Source organism: Falco biarmicus, chromosome 4 (assembly GCF_023638135.1).
Source record: "Falco biarmicus isolate bFalBia1 chromosome 4, bFalBia1.pri, whole genome shotgun sequence".
In the NCBI taxonomy this organism is placed as follows: domain Eukaryota; kingdom Metazoa; phylum Chordata; class Aves; order Falconiformes; family Falconidae; genus Falco; species Falco biarmicus.
Window position 1 is genome coordinate 1,129,166 of NC_079291.1, and position 25,601 is coordinate 1,154,766.

Sequence of the window (25,601 nt, forward strand, 5' to 3'; positions counted from 1 at the left end):
TAGCCAGTGCCTCAGCTGGCTCGAAGCCTACTGGTACAAGTTAACCCATCCATTTGCTTCAACCATTTTGAACTGGCAGAGGTGGCTCTAGCATGCTTTCAAATCAAAGCCTGAGCCCAGAGTCATCTTTCCTCTTCTGTTTTTTGAGGGTTTCTTATTTCTTTTTTCCCCTTCTTTCATTTCCTGTCTTTCATTCTTCGCTGGCGCTGCTGCTGCTTCATCAGCAATAACTACCAAAACTATCACAGAGCCAAACGCAGCGAACTGAGAAACAGCCCCGCTTTCTCAGCCTGAATCTCTTCTAAAGCTCCCTTTCCCACAGGTTCCAACAGAACAATTTGTGGACTAGAATGTTACGCCATATGACCCGAAGCATGCAGGCTGGGCTACACACAGGCTCCTAAAAATAATGCCGTGTTAAAGAAGATTTCACAAGGGGGAGCTGAAAACCCAGCAAACCAGTCAGGTAACGAACGCGCTAAGGTGGGAATTCCGCAAGTGCTGTACCCAGAGAAAGACCTGCAGGAACACAGCATCTGGTTTGTGTTCCTACACCGCAAAAAGGAGCCCACCGCAGCTAGTATCCTCATCTGAACAGTTTTGGTCTGTTTGCACAAAAGAGTTATTTACAATATGTGCAGTCACATCTACAGAAGAACATAGGAAATTTTTACTCCATGGCCAGCAAGAGTTTATTTTTTTTTCTTTTTACTGGGTAAAAAGAAGATTTTTTTCTAAAAAAAAAAAAAAAAAAAACAAAACATATAGTATTTGATAATAACAAAGTACAAGCAAATACATTTCTGAAACATCTGTTTCCTTTACAATAATAGATCTATACAATATTTCACAGATGGGAAAACTGAATGCATCCTACAGATTCCCCCACAGACTACTTGTTAAAGCTGCTTTTTTAAAAAATCCCTTTAAACCAGAGATAACACAATGATGAACAGCATGCTACTTCAGTATTCCCACATTTCAGTAAAGGAGCATTTTCTTGGAAGTCTTCCTCATGTGGAAAACGTACAGTTGAGATGGGCAAGCAATGCAATGTATCCTCCCTGCCCTGCAAAGGGACCGTTACGGTGAGTGTACAAACATGCCAGACTGCACAGCACACCGAACACTGCCTGTGGCATTCACTAGATTATTTCAGGGCAACTTCTTAGCACTGAAAACCAGAGCCACGGTGACGGTGATGCTTAGATGTAGGTCAGCTACAGAAAAGACTTTAGAAGTGCTGCCTCAGTACATGCCCAGTAGTACTTTTAGCTACAGGAGAATTGGCTAGGGGAGGGGTGTGAGAGAGACAGAAGCAGTAAAGGGACGCTGATGCCGACAGCCTGCTGTGTACGCAGGTAATTACACCGGTACCCTGTAAGGTGTACCCATTTGTTCTTTAAAAACTAGAAGCGCGTGCAAGTTAGGCGAAGTTTTAGCTGCTGAAACAGTATTTCCAGGAGGTGAGTTAGGAATGCAGGCGGACCTAGGCATTGCCTCTGAATAGACACCAAGAAGTCTGTAATCCAAGCAAAGCTCCTGCTATCATAATTTATAACACGTTAACTGCAGGAGCTGGTGCTAAATCTGAGATAACTGAAAGGAAGAAAACAACATTTTTTCAGCGTACAAACAATTGTGTCCATAAATTGCAACAAAAGTGGATTGGCTCTTACAGTGTGATTTATAAAGCAGATTCTTAAGGGGCCATGCCGGCGTGAACAAACGTTTACTGCTGACCTCTGCATCACCACGTGCTCTTGAGTTTCATCTGGTGCACTGTCTTTTTATATTTCCATTCTTGTTTGTCCGCACTTATCTCAAATGAGATACTCCAGTGGGCTCAGGGGAGCTGGATTGCACAGTATTTTTGGCAACGATACTTTGGCAGCCTTGAATTAGTGAGGTACGTACTGCGGTGAACTGAAAATCAATCCCTCTGTGGCATGTTGCTTGCTGAAATGTTTTGCTGCTGTGACACGATGATTCCTTTCATTCTAATACTGGCAGAATCTGCATTGAAAGCTACACTGGACCAAACAATATTTTCACAGAAACCAAGCTCCTGAGCTCAAAGGACGCTGCTCCACGCCCTCCCATCCCGGTGACCAGCGCGGATGGCACCAAGCTTGCCCTGCAACTCTACGAGCAGCTGGCTCTTGCCTGATTTTCCTGTGCATGTTGTGTGAGCTACTGATAAAACTCAGTAAACTGTTCTTATATAGGGAAGCAACATGCTTGGCATAAACATTCACTTAATTCAAAGTGCTGCAGTTACAAGGTTATATGAAGCTGTGTACGCTCACACTCGCGGCTCTATCCTGTGAGAAAGCTCAAAGAGAGCTTGCTGGTTGTCGATGACATGCAGGTGATGGATGTATGGCTTCAGCTCATGATGCTCTTTCGAAGGAACTTCATTGCCTGCAAGACAGGAGAAAGGGGGTGGATCAGAAAGCCATGCCTTGCCCGCTGCTCTGTCCTGGGCGTTACCAAGTCCCCGGTGTTGGGTGCCAGACAGTCACAAGTACGATGGGCAGTGATCCAAAGGACTTGCTGTTTCCCTGCAATGCATGAGGTAACAGATATAGAAAAGGGGAGGAAAGGCGGAAGGAAAGGAGGAAGGGCGGAAGGAAAGGAGGAAAGGCAGAAGGAAAGGAGGAAAGGCAGAAGGAAAGGAGGAAAGGCAGAAGGAAAGGAGGAAAGGCAGAAGGAAAGGAGGAAAGGCAGAAGGAAAGGAGGAAAGGCAGAAGGAAAGGAGGAAAGGCAGAAGGAAAGGAGGAAAGGCGGAAGGAAAGGAGGAAAGGCAGAAGGAAAGGAGGAAAGGCAGAAGGAAAGGAGGAAAGGCAGAAGGAAAGGAGGAAAGGCAGAAGGAAAGGAGGAAAGGCAGAAGGAAAGGAGGAAAGGCGGAAAGGTGGAAAGAAGTAAGCAACGCTAGGCAGCTAGCGTGCGCACAGAAGGAATGAGTGGATGGCAAGAAGCTGACTCTTACCAAGTAGAAGATTTACTCCTGCTGGCAGTGCAGGCAGTCTGTCCCCTGCAAGGGTGGCTCAAGGTTTCCTTTGTGCTGCTCTGGCAGCACAGTGGGACCTTGAGCTGGGGTGGGCGACCCAGCCTGTAACTTTTAAACAACCTTAACACGAGTACACAAGACAGCAGGCCCCAGATAATTTCCTTCAGAGCAGGTGAAAGGTGACAGCACAGCAGATGGATACGAGCTCTTCAAAGCTGCTCTGACAAGGCCCCTGCGTTTTGATCTGTTATGCTTTTGATTTCTGATCTAGTAACAGAGACGAGAGTCACGCTGTCATTTCATGGGTGTTTATGTGGCAAGAGGAATTAGCTGTGTAACAGACAAACTGAAGGGTGGCTTGAATAGCAGATGGTTTTTGTTACAGGCTCGATGCGCGACATCGGCTTGTGGGAACTTGCCACCTGTGAAACCCTTCAGCATGGCTGGTGACCAGCAGAAGTGGAAAAGGAAAAGCTAAGCCCATGGCCACCAGACCCACCAGAAGACAGGCAGAGAAAGCAACATCCCCTACATGTTGCTGACTGCTGACAAACAAGTGAAGGTTGAAGAGCTTTGTTCTAACTCCATGTCCTCAAGGAATGTTTAATAACATGACCATAAATTAAAAAAGAAACCCCCTCAAAATTCCCCAAACCAATCAGCTCAACTCACACACTCCCTCCTGTCCTTTGTTTCATTATCATCCTTTTCTCCACGCTCACCAGACAGATGAGAAGCTTGCTGGGAACCAGCCACCCTACTTGTTTTTAAAGAGCACCGTGTGATGCTGTGGGTAGCGTGGGATGCCAGCGCAGCCAGGTCTGCATGCGGCTGCTAACAGGGCTCCTGGCAGCTACTCCTGAGCAGCTCTAACTGCAGAAATGTGGGAGAGAATGGGACAACGTGGTAAGTTTGTGTCAGGATACAGAGATGATCTCTGTGTTCTGAGGGAATAGAATCCCCACAGCTGTGCTGAACGTCCTGGAAAACATTTGTATTTCTCATTAACACCTGAAATGACAAAAGCTTGAATTACGTTATTTTCTCAGGCTGCTTTGCCTCTTTGGAAATGCTATTATTTGTTTTCAGGATTATGGTATAAAAGTGTTATTTCCATTAAAAAGGTATTTCAGTCTTAATTGGAACTTAACCAGTTTCTAATCCAGGAAGACTTTGGCCTGCAAGCTTAATACACATGATACAGTTCATGAACAATAATTATATTCCTTGCTTAGTTTTGTTTGAATTCTTCCCTACAGTGAGATGCCTGCTGCTCTTAGGTCAATCTGGGAATTGATGCAGCAGAAAGATTCACATTCCTGAGAGCAAAATAAGCCCACTAGAAAAGGAAACTGTCCATAAAGTCTCAATAAATATTCAGTGAATTCATTTCATGCCTAAACGAATTTAAGAAAAAAAAAAAAGTGCCTACAGGGATGTCTGTATAAGCTGCTTTTTAAATGCCAGCTTGACAATAAATCAAGCCTGTGGTAAAATAAAATAACAATCACATATTTCAAACTACTAGATCATATGATAAATCTCAGGTATTAACCTTGGATTTATGTTGCAACACTTACAAAACCATTTGGAAAAAAAAAGGCAAAAACGAGATGAAAGATTTACAGCAGAGAAGCTGTAAAAAAAATTCACATTAAAAGAAACCAAAACTCCATTTTATAATGCCAAATAAGAGATGTTGTAACTTACAGAGGCATAGTTTGGATTAATCAATATTTCCTTCAGTATCCAGTTTAACAGAATAAAACCAAAAGGCACGTCCTTATCCCTCTCCTTCTGTCTCTCTCTTGTACATATCTCAAAATAACACAAAAACCATAATACTGAGCAGCCTTTGTTTAAAAAAATGACTGCACACACACGGCACACGGTAAATCTATGGAACAAATGTTCAGCAAAGCTCTTAACAGTATCTATCATTCTCCGAGGAATACGTATTTATACGTAAAATTATTGTTGTTTTTTTTGTCACAGTCCATGCTGACAGATGCTGAAAATTCAGCTGGAAAAAAGAAATGATTCAAACTCTTTTTTTTTTTTCCCCAAAGGCTACAGCACAGTTCTAAACTTCTTTCTGGAAAAGAGGTTTTAGTGGCCTCAATAAATGACATGTTTCGTGGGTTTGGCTTAAAACCCAACCACTTCCTAACGTAGCACTGTGTTTGTCCCCTTCCTGTGGTTAACCTCTCCACAGAGAATGAGAAATGCTGAGCAGGGAAAAACCAAGGTTCTCCACTATGAGCAGCAATGCAAAGCGAGCTGGGGTCTTCTGCATGGTCCTTTAGGGTTGGATTCTCTGGTGGCTAATAAGGTGGAAACACAAAACAAACGAAAAGTCTTTTGTGCAGCTGAGGCACCCTGGCCATCCCCATCAGGGTATATCCTCCCGTGCCCAAAGCAGGCAGAGCTCTACCTGCAGGCTTCCCCCAGCAGAGGTATTAACCATTAACACACACCACCACCCCCCTTTCTGCGTCAACCACTTTCACGAAACCTGCAGGACCTCAGTGTCTTCAAGACCTCTACCATTTGGTGAAACGACCTCAAGAACCCAAACCAAGCAAACAAGCGCTTTTGGTGAAAAGCCAAGTGAAAAGCTTTGGTGATGAATACCACCTTTTAGCTACTGAAAGCCAAGACAGCTGCGAATCCATCAGCAAAACCCAGACTAGCAGGAGCCTGAGGTAACTCAGTTACAGCAGGGCAAGTGAGAAAGAGCAGCATACACCAGAGGCCTCATTATCAAGTGGCACAGATCTTGCACTGTATTTTGAAGAGGTGATAATTTTTGCAGGAAAATAATTTATCAAGAATTTGAAAGCTGTTTCTATAAACATTTTGTAAAGCAAAACCTCATCCAACTGTGATTTCTGTTACGTTCCAACAATGACGCCCCTTCTTACCAATGGGTTAAGTAATTGTCGACCACGTTTTGCTGCTGTAGTAAACCTGAGCAAGTGGAAAGAAAGTGGGGGGAAAAAAAACCCTCAAGGATGTACAAAGGCAAAGTAAGTAACAAGTTTTGACTACTCACCAAACTGGTTATTTCTGCAATGTCTCAATGACCGAACAGTATCCGCAATCATGTGCTGCAAAGACCAAATATAAAAAACATCAGCGTAAAAATCTGAGATGAATACTGTCATTAGAAAAGCCTGAAAAAAATCTTCTTACCCTACGCTGTACAGCAAAAAGCAATGGCAGTAAGGTAGAAAAAGAAGACAGCAGGAGAGAGACTTTGCTTTTTGTTTTAGTGATAATACATGATGAAGCAGAGTTAGTCTAGAAGGTCCTTATTGATATCACACAGATCAAATGAGAACTCCCTGAGAGCCCTAAGGAAAGCGGTAAATGAAAAATAGCTCAAAATTGGCTTATTTTTGTTCCTGTGACTTTTATTAAACCAAATCCTACAGCAGGGCAGGCGTGCGGACTGGATGGGTACTTCTGGGTTCAGCCCCCAGCTTTATTGCATTATCCAAGTCTGCAACCTCACTTTCTGTCTCCATGTGTTGTCTAATTAGGCTGCAACCCCCTTTGTGGTACAGACTACACCTTTACGTACACCTGTACAATGCCTAGCACAATCAGGCACCGGTATCAGCTCGGCAGTTTTCTGCAGTATGATAACCAACACCAAACCCCAGCCCACAGCCTAAACCCTGCAAAGCAAGCACCCCGACATCTCCGCAGACACCTACCAAGTAAGACTATACCCTAAGTGTATTATTTAAAGAAAAGCTGGTGCTAACAAAATGTTGGATGTTCACTTAGATTAAGCAGAGAAAAGAAAAGGTTTAAGTTTGGTTTCTCAATCAGGCTCAGGTCTATAGGTTATAAAAAGTGGAATTGTTCACTATAAATCAGTGGAGTGTGCTCATTTTCACTAGATGTCACCCATAAAGTTCTTGAGGTATTACTTTTTTTTTTCTTCTTTATTTGACCGCTTCCGTGGCAACTCTTCACCAAATCTAGTAACTAATTAAAACAAATTGCAGTTAGCAGGAATGATTTAATAGCTTGTGCAAACAGCTGAGGCTCTTCTCACATCTCTTTAAAAAATAATTAGAGCCAGAAAAGATTAACTGTCTTGAGCAGAGTATGTTTTAAGACCAGAATGACACAGAACAGCTCATCTCTCAACACTCTGGGAGTGGCTTACAAAGCTCCTCCATAGAAAAGCTTATTCAATGGAAACTTTGTATTCCTTTCATCAGTAAATCAAAATATTTTTTCCTGTTACCCACTGTGCTTGATTTGCCATGAAATCATGCGATCTCTTGTGTTAATGTCTTTGCACTGATTATAATGAAGTTCTAATGAGATGATCTAGATTTCATGCACAATAGTGTGAGTACTGGGAAAGCTACAACTTCCCCCAGTGCTGCTGCTGTGGTATTTTCCAGCTGATATCCTTTGCCCTTGGCTTTTAGAACTGAGAGACCCCACCATCACACACACTGACATTCTTTGCTGTTTCTCCTTTGTAGTCAGTCAGTGTGGGGTCCACCCCCAGACTGGCTTCTGAAGGTGATGCTCTCCTAACAAAAAACCTCTTTGTGTAACACTCTCTTAAAGCAGAATCCCAAATCTCCTGCTTTTAGTAGCCTAATTAGGCATTTCTCTCTGACTGTTTTCGACTCTTTGAGATCCAATTGTAATACAAAAAAAAAAAAAATCAGTCAATTCATCTGCAAAGCAAATGCTATTTCCTGACTGTTTTAACAGGTGCTTGCATACCATTAGTGTGATGAGTAACACATTTCTTGTGGCCTTTCAGCCACAAGATCTGGGATCATTAGCACTCCTTTAGCTGCAAAGGATAGCAAAACCTCAGGTTTAGGAATTGCATAGATATTTGGGGTGGGGGTGGTGTTTGATATCCTTCAGCTGTGTGTACACAGACCTTACAGCGGAAGGCACTAGGTGAGAAGGTATTTTCTACAACGGTAATGGCCATTGACCTGTATTAGAGTTTGCTGGAGTGTGGCTAAGACATGTCATTGCTAAGATGTGGATGATGGCTGACTGGAGAAAAAAAAGTTAATAAGCCACATTTCAGTGAAGCTGGTTAGTAAATACCATGGAAATACCTTGAGATGCAAGAGTATAAGACCATATTCCTTCAGATTTAGTTGGGGAAGTGGGTATGGTATTAAATATTGATGTAACACTATTCTAGACTAGAGTTTACCCAACACGGAGTGAAGCAGACCACTGCAATCCCTTCAACTTTTGCTAAAACTAGGTAACGTTAGAGCATTTCATTCCCTTCTGTTTGCAAATTCCCTTCTTTATATTTTGAATTAACTTCGCCTTCACTGCAATGATGTCATGTCAAATCAAGTTCAGTCACAGTAGGATTGTTGAGGTCCTTACGGTCTAAGAATATAAAAGAAGTGGGGATTGCAGAGGCAGAGAATATCTTTTATTTAACCAACTGATAAAGTTGGAAAAAACAATGGTTCAGACTGACAGGTCCTCGTTCTTCAGGTGAGACGCTTAATACAGAAATGAAATATTTCAAAATACTGATCTACAGGGAGATACAAAAAACCATCTTTGCTTTGAAGTTCATAAGTAGAAATTCTGTGCATTTATGACAGTGAGTAAGTTCCTTCCCCAAAGCAGTAATCTGCTACGGTAGAATGATTCTTTTCTTCTTTTTCTGCAACCGCAAATGTGCAGGTGAGGTTCAGTGGCTTGATCCAAACCAAGCAGAAGTCAATGTCAATCCTAATTTTCCTCAGCAGAGGCCAGAAAGTGCTCAGCACAGTACAGAACACCAAGGAAGACGCTCTTCCTTGGGACAAAGCCCTTATAAATTAGAAAAGGAACGTGAACACACTGTGATCACACACTGTGATCATGTGTGATGCATCTTGTTAGGAAGTTCACGCCCATTGCCTGAACACCTTGGCATCCAAACGAACCAGTCTAATACACATACTGCCTGAGCCTGCCTGGCACTCACAGTTAAATCTCTCTTAAGCCCCCATTCCTAAGTTAGCACTATTGCCTGCATTCAGATGTACACAGGGCTTGTGAGACAGCATGTTCCTGAGGGCATGATCTGACTAATAATTTGGAGGAAGCTCAGTCTGAACAACCCTCACCCCACCACCATCACCCCAGACTCCCCCCCTGCCGTTCGGAATGCCCAGTATACATCTGCATGGGAAAGGTGAAATCCTGGCTCACGGAAGTCAATTGGTGAATTAGCAAAGCTCCCAGTGCCTCTGGAGACACGATGGTGGCAGAAAGGCTTGGGAATCTTACCCAGCGAGTCCAGCATACAGGATTAAACAACAAACAAACAAACTAACCAGGTCTGGCTAAGACTGAACAAGAATCAGATCCTGCACATTCACTAAATAAATCTATGGACCAGTGGGGGGATTTTAGTATCAATTATTGTGCATCAAGGGCTAGTTTAATTTACATGTTAATTGGATGTACTTCCAAGAGGCAATGAAGAAGAACATGCTAATGAGTTTTATGCAAACACCTAAAGGTCAAACAGTTAATGGACTTGGGACAAGAAAACCTTTCAGCAAATGCAAATCGGTGTTCTTGTAAACTCTACAACAAGAAAAGGTACAGAAATCAAATAGAAAACACAAAAAGAGGAGCTCAGGTTCAAAAGTCAAAGTCTACATCTGCTTGCAAGTTGGAAGACAATGTATATTATGATAGGATGTGAAAATAAGTTCAACCTCTGGTTCATGAATAACTCCATGGTTCCACATTCATTCTCTAACAAGTGTAAACATGTGGAGAAAATAGTTGGGAACAATTCATCTGAACAGTCCCATGGCACATCTAGAGCGAGTGGGAAGAATATTTTGGTTTCTTGATCAAATAATCCAGGCCAAGAAAATAAAAATTAACTGAAAGTTTCTCCTCTCCACTCCACCACTGTTCAGATACACAAACTGTAGCTTTCAGTGCTACGCAAATGTTATCAACAAAGAAATGAAATATGCAAATTAGAGAAATAAAACCTCTATCAGTAATATCATGCCAGAGTAGATGTCATATGATATCTAGAGTAGATGTGGCCAAAGATACAACGTCAGCAAGTGCCTTTATGCATAAAAATTAGTATAGTGGTATTTACAGACAGTTTAATTCATATTTCAGGCATTATTTTCTTCATCATCTAACCTAGATCAAAAATATTACTTTCATTTAACATCCCTGGAATTGGCATACCAGTGGCAAGTGATAAACTAGAGAAACCTTTAGTGCCTTGAGGGGAAAAAAAAAAGGAAATATAATTCAGAGAAAGCTGAGGCAAGAGAACCGAGGAGAAATAGCCCACGAGGTGGTGCAAAGGAATAGATCTCACTGGGGGGTGGGGGTGGGAAGAGCGGAGTGTGACAGTGATGCTGGCCATTACTGGCTTAGGCATTTTAAACAGGAGTGGGGGAGGAAGGAGTCAGAAAGGAAAGGAGCAGTGAAAAGGGGAAGGGGAGATGGGACTGTTGGCTGTTTTATCCTGCTTGCTCGTTTTTAACCCTGTTTATTTCTTCCTGATTCAGCCAGAAGAAAATCTTTCAGTCTTACGAGATGAGGAAGGGAAAGGGAAGACGAAAACATAAACCTTTTTGAAAAACAGGAAGGACAAAATTAGCTTACCAGCTTTTCAAAATTAACAAGGTTATCCAGAAAAGTTTTATTTCCTTCATGGATGAATGTTACATCTGAAAAAAATAAAGGAGAAAAAATTATTTTTCACGGCTTTGTTGTTCAATACAAAGAAATAAAATGACTAAATGACAACAAAAAGAAAAAAAGCGGAAAAGTACCCCATTAAGGATTGACACAATACCTTGTAACAGGGGAACAGAAGCCTGGCATAAGGATGACATGGAGAGATTATTAGATAGCACTATGTACACTTCGTGACAAGAGGATTTTCGAGTGGGAGCATGGATTTCTTATTATACCTGTTCTGTGCTACTTCTGGGCACCCCAAGGGATGGCCCTGCATGGCATGCCTGTGCTCTGCACCCTGCGTCACCAATCCAGCCACGCTGCCCACGGCCGTGCCCAGGCTGGGGCTGGCTGGTCCTTGAGTCTAGAGCTCCGTAGGGGCAGGACTGCCAGCTGCTGGAGTCAGCTCTGACACCCCCTTACTTCCCTCTGGGGGACACGACCACTCTGAAGTCTTCTTCAGAGACACTGCTACAGCAGTGGCCAGCCAGGGAGGTTAAACACAAGCTACCAAACCGAAGTGCAAACCCTTGAAATAAGCATTGTGGCTGGGGAACAAACATTTTTATGCAGTGGTGTTGGAGAGACTTTGCAAAGGTAACAAAAAGGTCAGCGTTAGGAAAAGGAAGAGGTCTGTATTTGGCTCCAGGAAGGGAACTGAACACGGTGTAATGAACTGGGGGTTGGGGAATATCAGGAGAAACAAATGTTGCTAAATTAAGATTACAACTAAAACAGTAGCTTGAGGTCATTTTCTCTGTTTTTCTCATGCACATTAAGGACATGAAGTGAGACCTATCTCAGACACGAAGTACTAAGGACATGGAAAAATTCCCTGTGGGGACTGAAGCTCTGAATCCCATAGTGCATCCTCTGGGTTGCTGAAAATACTAGCAGGAGCACCGCCACCATGCCCCCTATCAGCTCTCTCCTGGATGTGTGTGTACCCAGGAGTACCAGAAGTCAGCACTATTGCGATGAGACAGCATTCCAATACCATTACTTCTTAAATGTCACAGCTGTGTCTGCCAGGAGGCAAAGGGCACAGAGTCAATGGGCAACATCTCCCTCTCAGCAGAGGTGCCAGCCTCCAACCCACCAGTTTAACTGTGCATCTCAGCATTTCTCCTGTGCCCATCTCTAGGACTCCCTCTGATGCCCACTTGGTCCCCCTAATTTCAGGGATTTTAGGACTGGGAACCTGCAGCTGACACTGTGGGATGCTTTGTCACGCCATACACCCCCTTCATCCTCCCCCGAAACAGCCAACCTGATTTATTTCCTTTTGTTTCAAAGACTCACTCTGTGCCTGAGGGGCATTTTGTAATTGCTCAGAATGGAAATGATAACGGCTTCATAGCTGGTGGAAACCCAGAGCTGGGACTCATTAGGCAGAGGTCTGCGCCAGGGGTGCAGAGAGCTCCCATGCCCCCAGGGCAGCTGGGCTGGGGTCCACCTTGGCCGGGTGGGCAGGATGGCCACCACGCCAAGTCCAGCCAGCACTCCTGAGCAAGTGGGGCAAGCATGGCATACACTGGGGGTGCCTCCAGCACCTCTCTGCCCCTGGGCAGCATCCCAAAAATCAGGGGCAGCATCCCAAAAATCACGACCTTCTTAAACCTCCTCTACCAGGTTGCTTTGGGGTACACCCAGAAAAAGGGACTGGGAAAGGACACAGCTTCATGACAGAGGCATTACTTATCCCATATCAATGCAGTTAAAAATCGTCCATCAGTTTAATGAAAAACTTAGACTGGAAGCAGAAATTTCCGCACAGCTTTTTAAGTCAATGACAGCAATGTGTGTATCTCTGAGGGTGGAAGGAACAGAAATCTGCTTTGCGGCCAACAACTTAGAGTCTAGATAAATTCAGTGGAGCAGAAAATTGCATCTGAGTTAGGTTGTAAGGGTACATCACAGTATTTCATTACACATTTGAAAAATCTGGCCAATTTTCAAAAGCTGTGTCTATGTGCTGTAAGAGAGCTCTACATTTATATTTAATTAACTTTAAAAGGACACTCAACTTATTTTTCATAATTAAAGGTTATTAATGATTTTCATTTATTTCTTGAAATTACTTTTGTTCCTTTTGTGTTGAAACAGTAATCTGTTCAGTTGCGAATGATTTCTATGTGACCCATGCATACTGCATTGGTCTTGGAAATGACACTAATACAAACATGCTTGACATGGAATAAAGTCCTACATACTGTGCAATACCTTGGCAACACCTCCTTATGGATTACTATATTGAAGAAAATTACTGTATTAATTTTCAGAGTCTCCTTGCTGTCTCCAATACAGTTTAGAGCCATGAATGCTGCTTATGTGCACGTTCTTATACACCATATTGTACTGCTGCACAAATGTCATTGCTACAAGCTACTTGTTTATGTTTGGTGCCTTTGTTTGCAGGCAAGACATGCTGGAGAACACTTAAAGGATATTGATTTTGAAGCCTTGATAATGGTATCCATCTGAATTAATGCAAACTCCTTTGATGTGTGCAAAGAGGGGAAGTGCCTGATGGCTCCCAAACTGTCGCTGACTGATCTGGAGAACTGTCTTCAAACATTTTAAACTGGCGGCAGCAGCAGCAGCAGGTTGGGATAAACAGCCTAAAGAGAACACTTTTGGAATACAGGAATAATCAAATGAATTTGCCATGTTCAAAGACAAGGCAATTAATAATTAATGACTCCAAGACAACAGAATATTTGAAATACCTGCCACTTAATTAGCTGCCCTGCTTACTGTGTTAACCAAGTAGTTGTATTTTATTTCAATAGATTTTTTAAAAAGTATTTTTTTTATAGTAAGAATTTATCTCTTCCAGACCTACAAGAGACCCCAAAATCCCCTCTCAGGACAGACAGATGGGGCAGGTTCTGCCTTTCGGGTGATGCCAGGTAGGTCCAGCCCGGCGAGGCAGGGCAAGCATCCCAGAAGAGCAGCATGACCAAGGCCGCTTGTGCGGGTACCAGGTGGCCCCATTCCGGGGTCTGCAAAGTCTTGCTTCTCCACTGAAGAGGACGTGGCCAAAGCAATAACACACCGCTCTACCCACACCTGACGGGAACGTACTGAAGTTTGAAAACCCGTGTGAAAACCGCTCTCTTCCCCTTGTCTGAAAAGGCAGCTGCTTTTTATCCAGACCAAGTGGTATCTTGTAGATACTTTACTACACGTACTGTACTACTAGATACCATACTCCTGTAGTTCCATACTACATCTGCCACGTGCTGATCACAAGACCACATGAAGGAAAAATCACCTTACACTTATTTTAATTAATCACAATGAAGAAAAGCAGCCAAGCTTTAACATTACCTTTCAGAAGTAAGGGCATGAAGGGGATTTTCGGAGATTTCATTTTCTTGAATGCATCTCTGTAAGCTTTGTGATTCAGAGAAGGGTCCTACAGAACCATTTGGGTAATAGAGAGAAAAATCAATAGGCAATAAAAAGAGCAATTCTAAATCCATTACGAGCTTATGATCTGAACATGATTTAGATATAAAAGGTTTCTTAGGAAATGAGGTAGATAAAGGTTTTCTAAGCTAGATGACTTACTAAACTGAACAGGAAATGTAAACAGTGAAAGGAACAAGAGCAATTGCATTCCTCTAGATGAAGCAGTGCTAAAATGGGAGTGAGCTGCAGAATAGTCACTTGGACTGCTCTGTAATTTCCCCACAAATTTCTATTGGCAAAATCTCTTCAGCTTACTATCTAGCACAAAATGTATCCCAGAATATATTCCTGATTAATTTCTTCTTTAAAAAAAAAACAACAAACAACACACCACTACCACCAAAAAACAACAAAATCCCCACAAAAACTGTTCTAAGATCAATGGATCATACTGGAGAATTGCAAAGTAAATAAGAGTGTATTTCAGTCGTGCTGTGTAAGCAATTCAGAAAGTCATCTCAGTTTCCCATATAAATGAATGTTTTTGTACACCAGCTTGCGCACAATACTGAGAGAACACATTAATTTATAACAGATCCCAAGTACAGAAGCGTGACAGCCACTGAAGGCTGGATTGCACGTTCCCCACACCAGGCAGCGAGCTCACCATGCACCCACCTCCATGACAGCCAGAGGAAACGCTTGTTTATTCAGCTTTGATAATGCTGACAAAGACCCTTAGCCCTGGAATTTTATTTTATTTTTTTAAAAAACTTCAGTTGTCCTCCTTTCCTCCTGACCTACAGCATGTTGCTTTAGATAAAGGCTGATTAACCACCACAGCAAAAGAACAGCTTCCAAATTGATGCCAGGGAACCAACACCACATTCTCCTCTCTCTGCTATTCCTCTAGCTGTCAGGAATTCAGCCTTCTCCCTTTTCGTGTTTGAAGACCGCCTCGGAGCTCTGGAGAGCTGTGAGGCCTTTGGCAAATCACAGCTCTGACATGACAAGTTCCAGCTCCAGACAATAACAGGCAGCTCCAAATAAATTATGAAGGCGGCACGTAAGGCCAAGCAATGCCGTTCTGCTGTCAACACCATACTCACCGTCAAACTTTCAAGTTCAGTGAAAAGTTTCTTGAATTTCCCAGGAATTTTCTGAAGTGGGGGGGGGAAAAAAGGAAATTTGATTTAGGCAGAAAAATGCTGAGGCATTTTTTTTTCCATGAGACTGCTGTGGGTGAAGCACCTGCTGAAAGTGCAACAGGTAGTTAACCCGCACCACTCAGCTCCAAGAGCTCTAATTACAGACTGTGATCAGTGCAACACCAGTGAGGTACCAGACCCCGCAGCCCTGCCTCAGGGCCCGGCATCCTTCTTTTATGGAGGCTGCTTGTTAGCAGCTGGTTTTATTTTCTTCCCTAGCTCCCAGGCCTGCTGCATTTACCTTACTGTCTGTATCGAGTTAGAAGCAGTAACACCAGCTGAGAATTCAAATAATGTGATCACATCCAGGTTAAATCATTTGCTGTAATCAATCTTCCCCTACAACATGGGTTCTAGAAATTAACAAGCATCATGCTTAGTGCTGTTTGATATACTGCTCCCAGTGCTGACCGATGTTACTACTGGTATATGCTGGTGCCAGAGAAAGAGATCTTTCCTTTACAGACGACTACTCCATCTCTGATTTCTCATCCTAATCCCACGGCGAGGAGCACAAAGCACCTTCCAAGGGAGCCCGGGGAACAAGCTACCTCCTTGCCCCACATGCTGACACCTGCTCTCCTCCACAAGCATCCGCTTCCTTTATCTGTGAGGTGCTTTAATGGATTCGCTTCATTATACCCAAAGCAATCATTCTACAGTTTGAAATTTCCTGCTGATATTTCAGACTCCAAGAGTGGAGTGCGGACCTTACAGTCTGTCTATTTTTTCCAACCATACTACTTTGTATTGTAAAAGACATCCCCCTCCTAGTACAAATCCCGTCTTGTTTTTGTCTTTAGACCCTGACACCCAGTGACACTACCAAGAGAAAAAAGATTCAGAACAGCTAAGACTAAGTGAATGTGCTGTATGATTAAAACGCTAAAATACCTGAATATGGAATTGCACTTGCACCTTTTAATATCTTCAATCAGAGAAAGTTAGGCTCATTAAAACACTGCATACTGTAGAAAAAAAGTAGAGGAATATGCTTGGGAGCATACTACTACTTGGTTAAGAATTCAAGTGCAGAGCCAATATAATTTAGTGACTAAATGGTTGCTTAAATTTAGGTGGTTTCATTTACATGTGTAAGTAATTATAATTAATTTATAAACATTGCTCTACTTTCTGGAAGTCACATTACTAATGCAAATAACCTTCTGTTTTTGACATTTCCAGTGCAATGAAGTTTTATAAATAAAAAAAATATGCATGCGACTTCATAAATATTTTACGCACAGAAACATGACGTATTTACAACAATACATATGCAGACACACTCCCTGTTCCAACAAGCAATATTTTCTGCTCTTCCTGAGAGAAGTCCACCAGCAGCACACGATCTCCAGAGGTCTCACCACACAGCAGAGTTCTGTGTGTTTCCATGTGGGAGAAATCCACACCACTGCCGCCTGGTGCCTTTGATACAATACTTAGTTTCTTCTGCTCTTCTACCACAGCTCAGAGAAATAGGATGAAGGCAACCCGTAAGAGCAGGCAAGGGCAAATGTTCCCTATAGGGGCATTTTAGAAATAGGAGAAACAAGGGGCTTCTGTATCATCATCCTCAGGTATGTTTTTTTCCATAAAATTTTTGCTTTATCTGTTATTGAAAGTTAGCTTCTCCTTGCCTGCCGGAGCCCCTGTAACTCCCACAGACACAGTCACTGCCCTTGTTTCTCTGCCTGCCAAAGCCACCGACATATGCAGCAACGCCTCCACATGTCTGATTTCAGCTAAGGGGGAAGACTTTGCTCTGGAAAGTGTTAGATAGGTTTGTAAGTTTCTGATGGCGGTTTGATTTCAGCTGTTGGTGCACAAGAGTATCACCAAGGCAGGAGATCACAGCCGCTCTCTGTCGCTTTGTATTACAGGTTGATATTTTTCTGAGTACTGCTCACTTGTGATGTTGAGGGCATGGAAGAGGGATAAGCCTTCACCCCATCACACTAAATTACTCCTTCACCAATTCTTGGTTCATCAGCAGATATAGCAAGCTTGCAGATACTACCACTCAATAATTTACCTGGATTGAAAAAAAAATCCTCAATATAAACACAGAACCCGTTGGGACCCTCCTCTAAACGTCCCATGCTGTTTAGCAACCGGTAGCTTCTTTAGCAGATAATCTTTGCTCCCCAGTATGCTCTTTTCTCAGGGTCAATTTCCTAACTTTGTTGTTCAAGATGAGCAGCTGCAAAAGAGCTGATAAAGGAGAATTAAAGAAGGTTTATTTCTACTTTGTATTTTTTTAAATGACATTGTTCCATAATAAGGTATTGCCACCTTTATAAGACTTTCTGTTCTGACATCTACTTAAAATGCTAGGATAATTTATCGCACTTTTTTTTTAAGAGGGTAAGATCTCCTTGCTTTGTTCTTATTCAAAAACCTTGGAAGGACACATTTAGTTTTAGTTGAATAGCTGTGTATCTAAGTTTTCAGGTTGCAGGGAAGTACTGACACTAACTCTGTGTTTGATTTCAGCATGAAAAAACAGTAATTAGAAAGGAAAGGTAATTCGCCAGTATACAACCTTTGTAAGAAATGGTTTTGACAGCATCTAAAAGATAGGAAGATGCATCTTACCTCCCAGGTCTGAGACAGACGGCTGACAGATGCAGTGTTGAGACCCATAACAATAGCAAAGAATGAATTCAGATTTCTTTGGGCTTTACAGCTGTGGAATAAAAATATGAATGCTGTATTCTGAGTTTTTGTACTCAGGATCAGAGATAAATGGAATGCACAGGTATCCTAGGTTACTGAGTCACATTTCAACCCTCAGCACTAACATACAATCATCTTCCACATAATGAACTCATTAAATGTCCTCTCATGACCACCTGCAGTCTAGGTGATAGGGCCTCTAAGAAGTTTTTTAGCAAACGTTCCACTGTCTCATCAAGCCCGTTGTTGGCAGGTTATTTTTTTCCCTTTGCTGTCAAAAGTAATTTTCCATTTTCAGTGTTCAAGTTGCTCTCAGCCATCCTTTACCATACAGAATAATTCCTTGACCTCTATTCTGTTGTAGTATAAATATTTTCAACCCCTATTTCATCTTTTCTCAAATTGTACATCATTGGTTCCTTCAATTTCTCTTTGTGGTCATGGCCTGCAATCTACTTTTCCATATCATTATTATCCTTCATTGAATTCTTTGTAATTTATTTTAACTTTTCTCTCATCTGTTTCCTTCTTACCAAGGAGATGTAGTGAGACAGCGGGGAGGGAAGGAGAAACGTAATTACTATTTGGGATCTAAGTTCTTACACCTTTCTCCTACGCAAGTATAAAACAAATAGCAAATTATTTACTTGGAACAGCATCACACTTTGTCCTTGCCTTTAATTTGTCATCTATTATCACCCAAGGACCTCTGTCACAGCACTGTTCTTTACAATCATGCATTTATTTCTTCAGCTCAGTATTAGCATTCTCTGGCTGAATTACTTTGCATCTATCTAAATTAAATCTTATCCTACTGTTGTTTGCACATGCCACTAGACTCCTTAGATCATTCTTTTTTTTTTTTTTTTTATCCCCCAATGCATTTGCAATCCCTCCTCATTTTTATTGTCTGAAAATCTGATTAATGTTCAATTTACATATCCCTATAAATTAGTTGCAGTTAGCACTGGTTCCAGTCCAGGTCCCTACCGAATGTCCTTGATACCTCTATTCTTTGACATTTTACTATATACGATAAGATCCTACCTATTTCTAGTCCATAAGGGAATTTGAAATCCTGAAATATTGTGTCCTTTTCAAACAAAAAAGATTCCCCTTTCCCCTGCAGATTCTTGAAGACCACTATAAACATAGGTGTGTGTGTGAGAGAGAGGGAGAGTAAGAATCCTCTTTCAAGATAATTTTAAGTACAAATGAATCTACTGGCTTCACTGGGATTTATCATCAGGGAAAAGTACATGCCCAGGCCTTAGACTGGGCACTTGCCAGCACTTGTTACAGGTTTTACAAAGCTTGTGCTCACCGCTCTACTATCTTGAAACGGTGTGTTTCTCACTTCACCTGTCTTAAAGTTAATCCTAACTTTGTTGCTTAGACTCCTTTTATTATTAAAGTCAGGCAGCTCCCAAAGGTAACTCATTCCAGGACAAGGAAGGTGTCCAGCACCGCCTGAGCGAAGTGCCTGCTGGGTGAGCCCATGTCTCACAAAGAGCTGTAGGGAGAAGGTCTGTCTTGCAGCCAGTCACTGCCTGGGCTGCTGTTACAATCTACCTCTGTTACTCTAACCCTATGTTGACCTGGTCTGTAACTCCTCAGGATGTTCATTTCTAACAACATGCGAATTCATTTTCTTTACTGAATTACTTGTTTTCTGTTCTAGACTAACTCATCAACAGAAGCATATGTATCTGTGTTTCAAAACCTCTGTTTCCCTTTTATGTATTGACACGCTCGTGTAAAAGCCTTCCATCTTCTTCAGGTGTTCCTCAACAGTGAGGCACACAAATGTTGAACATCACATCTTAGTCCTGCTGCTTTCCTGACAAGCTGAAAGTCATAGACAAAGATCAGGCCTGAATCCAGGAGCAGAATACAGCTGCTCACAGCTCCCTACTGATCTGCCTTAGTCATAAACAAAATAGCAGGGCTGCTTGTCTTGTGCCTCACGGTGAGAGTCCTGTGCTTAGCATGCTGTCTTTCCACCCTAACTGTTCATCTTTCATCAGCTCCTCCAGAACTGATGGGATATGATAATGTCTTCTTTCAGAAAGCTGCTTTCCTGATTAAAATAAAGGATCGCGAGCAAACACCACACTCGCTTATCTGTGCATCCATTATTTCACCATCTACATGCTATGATGATGGGTGCTTCTACAGTGCACTGGGAAAGCCTGTCTACTGTTTACCGACAAATGTATTTAGTCTCCAGAACTTCAGCTTTTCACTTAACTGAGATGGAAATAATTCAAATACAGCAACATTTTAGTCGGATGACATATATATCCCTATTCTTGTGGGACAGACATGAAACTTTTGCTGGAATGCAAATTAATACCTCTGTGGCGCAAGCAAGGCACAGAGAACCAACCATTTCTGACATCGTTGGACCAAACTTGGCCATTGATAAGGCAGAAAATGAACGTATTACTGGATACCAATCAGCTTACAAACTACACCAAATTACATTTATGAATTACACTAGATCCCATTAGAAGAATTCATTTCACCAAAGGCACTGCTTCAGCAGAGGAGTCCTTTGTATATAAGTGCCTTGCAAATTAAATCAACCCAGCTGATGAAGGGAACAAATTATGTATTTTTCCATGAATGTGCATATTCAAATATTGCAGAAGACCAACAAGTGGAGAATGTTGCACATATTTAAATTGCTCTATTTTCTTTGTTACTAAAATTACAGAGAAAAGTCGTCTGTGTATATGTGTATATTGTATATCTCTATTCTGTTCCAAGGCATAGAATAAATGCTAGCACTATTTAGTAGTACTGCAAGAAATCAAATCTCCATAAATACAAGAGTACTCCAGAGAAGATTACATGGGGCAACACCTTACTGCAGCTATTTTCTTCTCTAAAGGTAGGACTTTCAAGATTATAACAGTTTTTTGGTTTCTGTGTAGTCTTTAGTGAATGGCTGCTCAAGTAGTTTTGTATTATGTTCCTCAGGTTATTTCTGCTAAGAAAGGAAATATCTCTGCACCATCGGGAATTTTGCAGTTGATACTGGAGATAGAGCAGCTAAGCTGCTGGTGAAGATTTGAGCAGCATATACTCTACCACATCCACATCTAGCTTTGGCCAGTGTGTGCTGTTGTTACTTAGGGATTGCTTTACCCAGGTATGCTTACCACGCTACTGAAACACAGGATGACAAATTAAGTTTCCTTTCTTTGCTTTTACACCTACTTCTCACCAAATAAAGCGTGTGAATTCAAGGATTTTTCTTGCAACATTAGTAACTTACTGGGCAGCAATCTTGATGAACTTTTTGACTAGCTGTACACGTTTGCAGAGCTGGCTGCAGAGGAGTATCTCGGTGGCAACCCAAAGCTGGACCTCGTTGCACCTTTGAAGCAGAAGACTGAGATTCTCGGTGTTTTCAGCGCTGCCCTGTCTACTGAACGTGAAGTATATCAGCTCTTGCTGGAAGACATTGGCAACATTATTAGGGATATAAAACCAACTTAAATGTAAATAAATCATAACTTATTTAGAAGTACGTTTTTGAAACGAGACCTGGTTACAAATGGTTATTTTTTTCATTGTCAATGAGTCAATCTCAAATGATTCAGGGTCCAGGTTTGGCTTAGCAACCTCTAGGGGCTTATTACAGTAGGCAGGTGGCCTCGACGTCCTGCAAGACATGCTCTCCTTGTGAGATTTCCTGCAGTTCCACTTCTGGCTACAGCCAGCTATAGGACATCAACAATCTCTCTCTTTCTATATTTCATCACTTCTGTTCCAGCATTAAAAAGCAACTGTTGTAGGACCTGAAAAATTTCTATTCAAACTCCTTCCCAAAGGTAGCCAAATTTTCATCAATAGAGATGTGGGTCTTGATTTGTGTCCAAAAAACCCCAAACGTGACTAGCTGGCAAGTGTCTAACCTGAATAAAAGAATCTGAAATGAAATATCAATGAAATTATCTGATAAGCAGCAAGGGAATTTCCCACTCATTTTCTCAGAAAGCCACCATGCTTTTCAATGATTGATATTTTAAAGTGACATTTTGTACTGTGAACTGCATATTTTACTCAGCAGCTCACACCAGAACCTATCAAAGTCATTGAAACAACCCAATGGGCACTGAAGTGGGCCATTATCCCATTTTATAAAGCCTGCCCAGTATTTTTTATCTCAATGAAGCCTAACAAGAACAGTAATGTCACCATCAAATTTGCTGAAACTGTGAATTCTTTTGTGGTTAAAGTGATATCAAGGACACCTATTTGTGGAGTCCTGTATTTACTGGAACATTACGGAGTGCAAAGGATAATTTGCATATTTAACATATTCACACTGTTTCAGACAGCTTTTAAAGAATAATCACGCTCTTTGCTCTCTTGAGACAAACCTCAATAAAACCTACCAGGTATACAGGGAACGTACGAGATGCCCCAGGACAGGGAAGTTACAAACCTTTGACAATTTTTTTTCAGTATCAAGGATTGCAACACATCTCTTGGACCTGATTCAATGCCCCCACCAATAAGACCTACCAAACCATGCTGTTATCACAGCAAACCGAGCATCAAGGAATACTAAGGCCCCCAAATGCATTGTAATGGCACAACTGCTGCATGAGATTAATACACCTGGAAGTGGGCATGGTGCTTCTTACCTCATGAATTGCATTGAAGAGGCTCCAGTCAAAGTTTGTTAGCTCTAAGGCAAGATCCCAGGTGTTGATTCCCAAAATTCTCACAGACCTTTGCTGCAACTCCTCATTTTCAGCAATTGGGTTCTAAATCAATAGCCAAGAGCAAAAGAATCCTCAGCAAATGCCAAAAGTTCTGCAACGGAACAGCTACTGGACCGTGGCACAAAACCGAGCTGAGTAAGCAGTCCTCTTCACGTCACTGAGGGTTGTTCCTCCCCACCCCCCAATCCAAATCAAGGACTTACAGCCTATTTAATAAATAGCTTGAAACAGTAAATGGGTCACTAGCATCAATGATTTGCTGTTGGATTAAGCCTTCTCCCTCTTTCTCTAAACCTTGAATACAAACCGCAGACAGCATAATCAAAATAAAGTCTGAATTAAGACACCAGGAAATTTTTGTATTATAAGATACAGGAACCATTCTGCAAACACACCGGATTTAGAATAAAACCACAGAATTTGCCCACCAATCCACCTTTACAAATAACATAAATCTGTACTTTTTATGTTTAATCTACTCCAAATGTGATCATCAACAAAAAGCAATATACTGTAGATCCTGATTCATAAAAGTTACTTAGCACATTACTGTGGAGTGCACTGGTACTGCTGGTGTTAAGGGTCATTTGACATTTCCATTATTAGCTTGGATTTTCAAAGGTTTGCATTTCTCTTGGGTTATTTCACCTCATCAGGCTGAAAACTTGGCACATGAACCGTCTGCCAAGATGAAAGATTATTCTTATCAGTTAAGCCATTACTTTGGTGCTACATTTCTGACAGTTACAGCAAGTTTTGAGATTTTTATTATGTAACTAATGAAACTAGATTGGCTGTCACCTGTCTGCGCTGGAAACCTTCCCTTAATATTCACATTTTTAGAGGTGGCAAGAACGCCGGAGATAATGGGGATGACAGATTACAATGATAGTGGCGTGTCAGTTCTTCGGGGCACATTGATCCAGCCAAATGTAAATAGACATTTCTCATCCCTAGGATGAATGCACAGATCCCAGCAGTACTGACAACACACAAAAGTCAGTTGCGATACCAGCCTCCTTGAAACACCTGCATAATTAGCAGAAAACTATCAAAAGAGTAATTTTTTGAGTGCCTGATTGTTCCTGCCTCACTGAGGTTTTGGGAAATCATGGGGGGACAGACTCTGCAGTCCTGTTTTCTGAGGACAGAGGGAATGAGAGAGACTTGCTGCCCTTCGACCTGCTCCCCTCCCCAGCACCAGCGAGAGGATGGAGAGACAGACAAAAGGAAGAGGACATACCACCAGCAACGTATGCCAGCCACAGGCTGACCATGCGGATGCCACAACACTAGGTCACACTGGTGCCCAGTAATTTTGGTAGAACTCGCACAACACCTATTTCTACATGTAGTAATTCATGGAGTTTGTCCGTCGTCTTGTATGATTACGTTCCGGCCACTTCAAGGGTTACAGAGGCACAATGCGGGGAAGAAAGAGTCACACAAGCCCTGAATAATCCTCATCCCATCCAGTCCTTTACAAGCACAAGTCAGCTTTTCCAGGCTGATGTAGATTGAAAGATTTAAGCTGTAGAGAAGCTTTGGTCTATTTGAAATTGATGAACAAATTCCATTACTGTTCAAATAACTGCTGTTAATGCAAGATTTTTTTTTCCAGGTAGACAGCAGCTCTGTAAGCTTTACTAAGGAAGCAAAAAATAAATGCTTTATTGAAAAAGTTCTCCGAGAGAATATTAAGTTTTTGATCTGGAGACAGACAAATCAGAAACGGGAAGTGTACAATACAGATCCTTACCAAAGAATCAGCCAGATCTTTTCGGTAGACAAACATACGACTGGATGACTCGAAAGTTTTTGAGATAGCCAAGTCATTTGGTTGTAGTTCATGTTTTTCTGTAAAAACAGAAAACAAAATACAAATGCTTCAGAAAAGGAGTAAAAGCTGTATATAAACATGAGAAAAACATCACAAATTATTTGTAAAGTCACATCAGCTTCTCAGAACGCATCTAAGCATCGAATTCAGTCCCTGTGGGGACCATCATCTCCACACTGTTCAGGCACAATAAAGGCAAGATGTCTCTGATGGTGGACTAGAGCACAAAAACTTCCAGCATCTGCTTTCAACCTGGACTTCACATAGCACAGAACTGAAAGAAACCCTGAAATCATCTAGTCTAACCTCCTAAGTGTTATAGAACATTTCATTTCAACCCAGTGTATCTACTGTAAATGTAGTGACTTTCGTTAGGGCAAAGTGTTTCAGCCTCCAGAGACTGAGCTGTTGCGTGTCACTGGCAGAAAAGAGCAGGGGTGGAGATGTCATCAGTAGTTACAGCCAGTTGACAGCAAAAGAAGTTTAAAGGATCCCAGCACCGATGAAATTCACTCCATGGAGCAGAGTTGAAGAGTCCTTTATAGTACAGTATTTATATAAATTTATCTAGATCTAGAATAATTCATTTAGGAAACATCTGAGTAAAAAAAGCAGGACACACCAAACCAGTAGCAAAGAGAAAGGATGCTTTTTTCTCCACTCCAGAGTACTAGTTCAGCTCTGGGCAATCTTGGATGCACCAGAGAAAGGCATGGGGGAAAAGAAAGCAAAATCCAGAACACAGCTAAAAAAAAATGCCCTGGAAAAACTGCCTCTTCTTGCAGGCTGCAAATAATCTTCTGGAGACCTGACACATGAGATTTGATTACAGTGACTGTATTGATGTAGACCTGAAAGCACTACAAGCATGTTGACAGCTGCCTTGGACTTTTCATTGCCCATGAGGGAGGAGTAGGACCAGGAGGAGTCCGAGAGCCAAACATCATTTCAGACCATTTTCCCTC

At 41.8% G+C, this 25,601-nt stretch overlaps 1 protein-coding gene across 2 annotated transcripts in view; it reads right to left on the minus strand.

Moving 5' to 3' along the window:
- Window positions 1-742: 742 nt before the first annotated feature.
- The window catches only part of RAPGEF5 (Rap guanine nucleotide exchange factor 5), a 162,697-nt gene continuing 137,838 nt past the window's right edge, over window positions 743-25,601 (minus strand). For both annotated transcript variants that reach the window (XM_056335689.1, XM_056335686.1), the window contains exons 18-26: window positions 24,556-24,653; window positions 22,716-22,838; window positions 21,338-21,516; window positions 17,974-18,064; window positions 15,280-15,330; window positions 14,087-14,174; window positions 10,676-10,740; window positions 6,069-6,123; window positions 743-2,424 (exon numbers count right to left, since the gene is read on the minus strand). In XM_056335689.1, coding sequence (XP_056191664.1) covers window positions 2,306-2,424; window positions 6,069-6,123; window positions 10,676-10,740; window positions 14,087-14,174; window positions 15,280-15,330; window positions 17,974-18,064; window positions 21,338-21,516; window positions 22,716-22,838; window positions 24,556-24,653 — 869 coding nt within the window. In that variant the 3' untranslated portion in view covers window positions 743-2,305. The remainder of the gene's footprint in view (window positions 2,425-6,068; window positions 6,124-10,675; window positions 10,741-14,086; window positions 14,175-15,279; window positions 15,331-17,973; window positions 18,065-21,337; window positions 21,517-22,715; window positions 22,839-24,555; window positions 24,654-25,601) is intronic.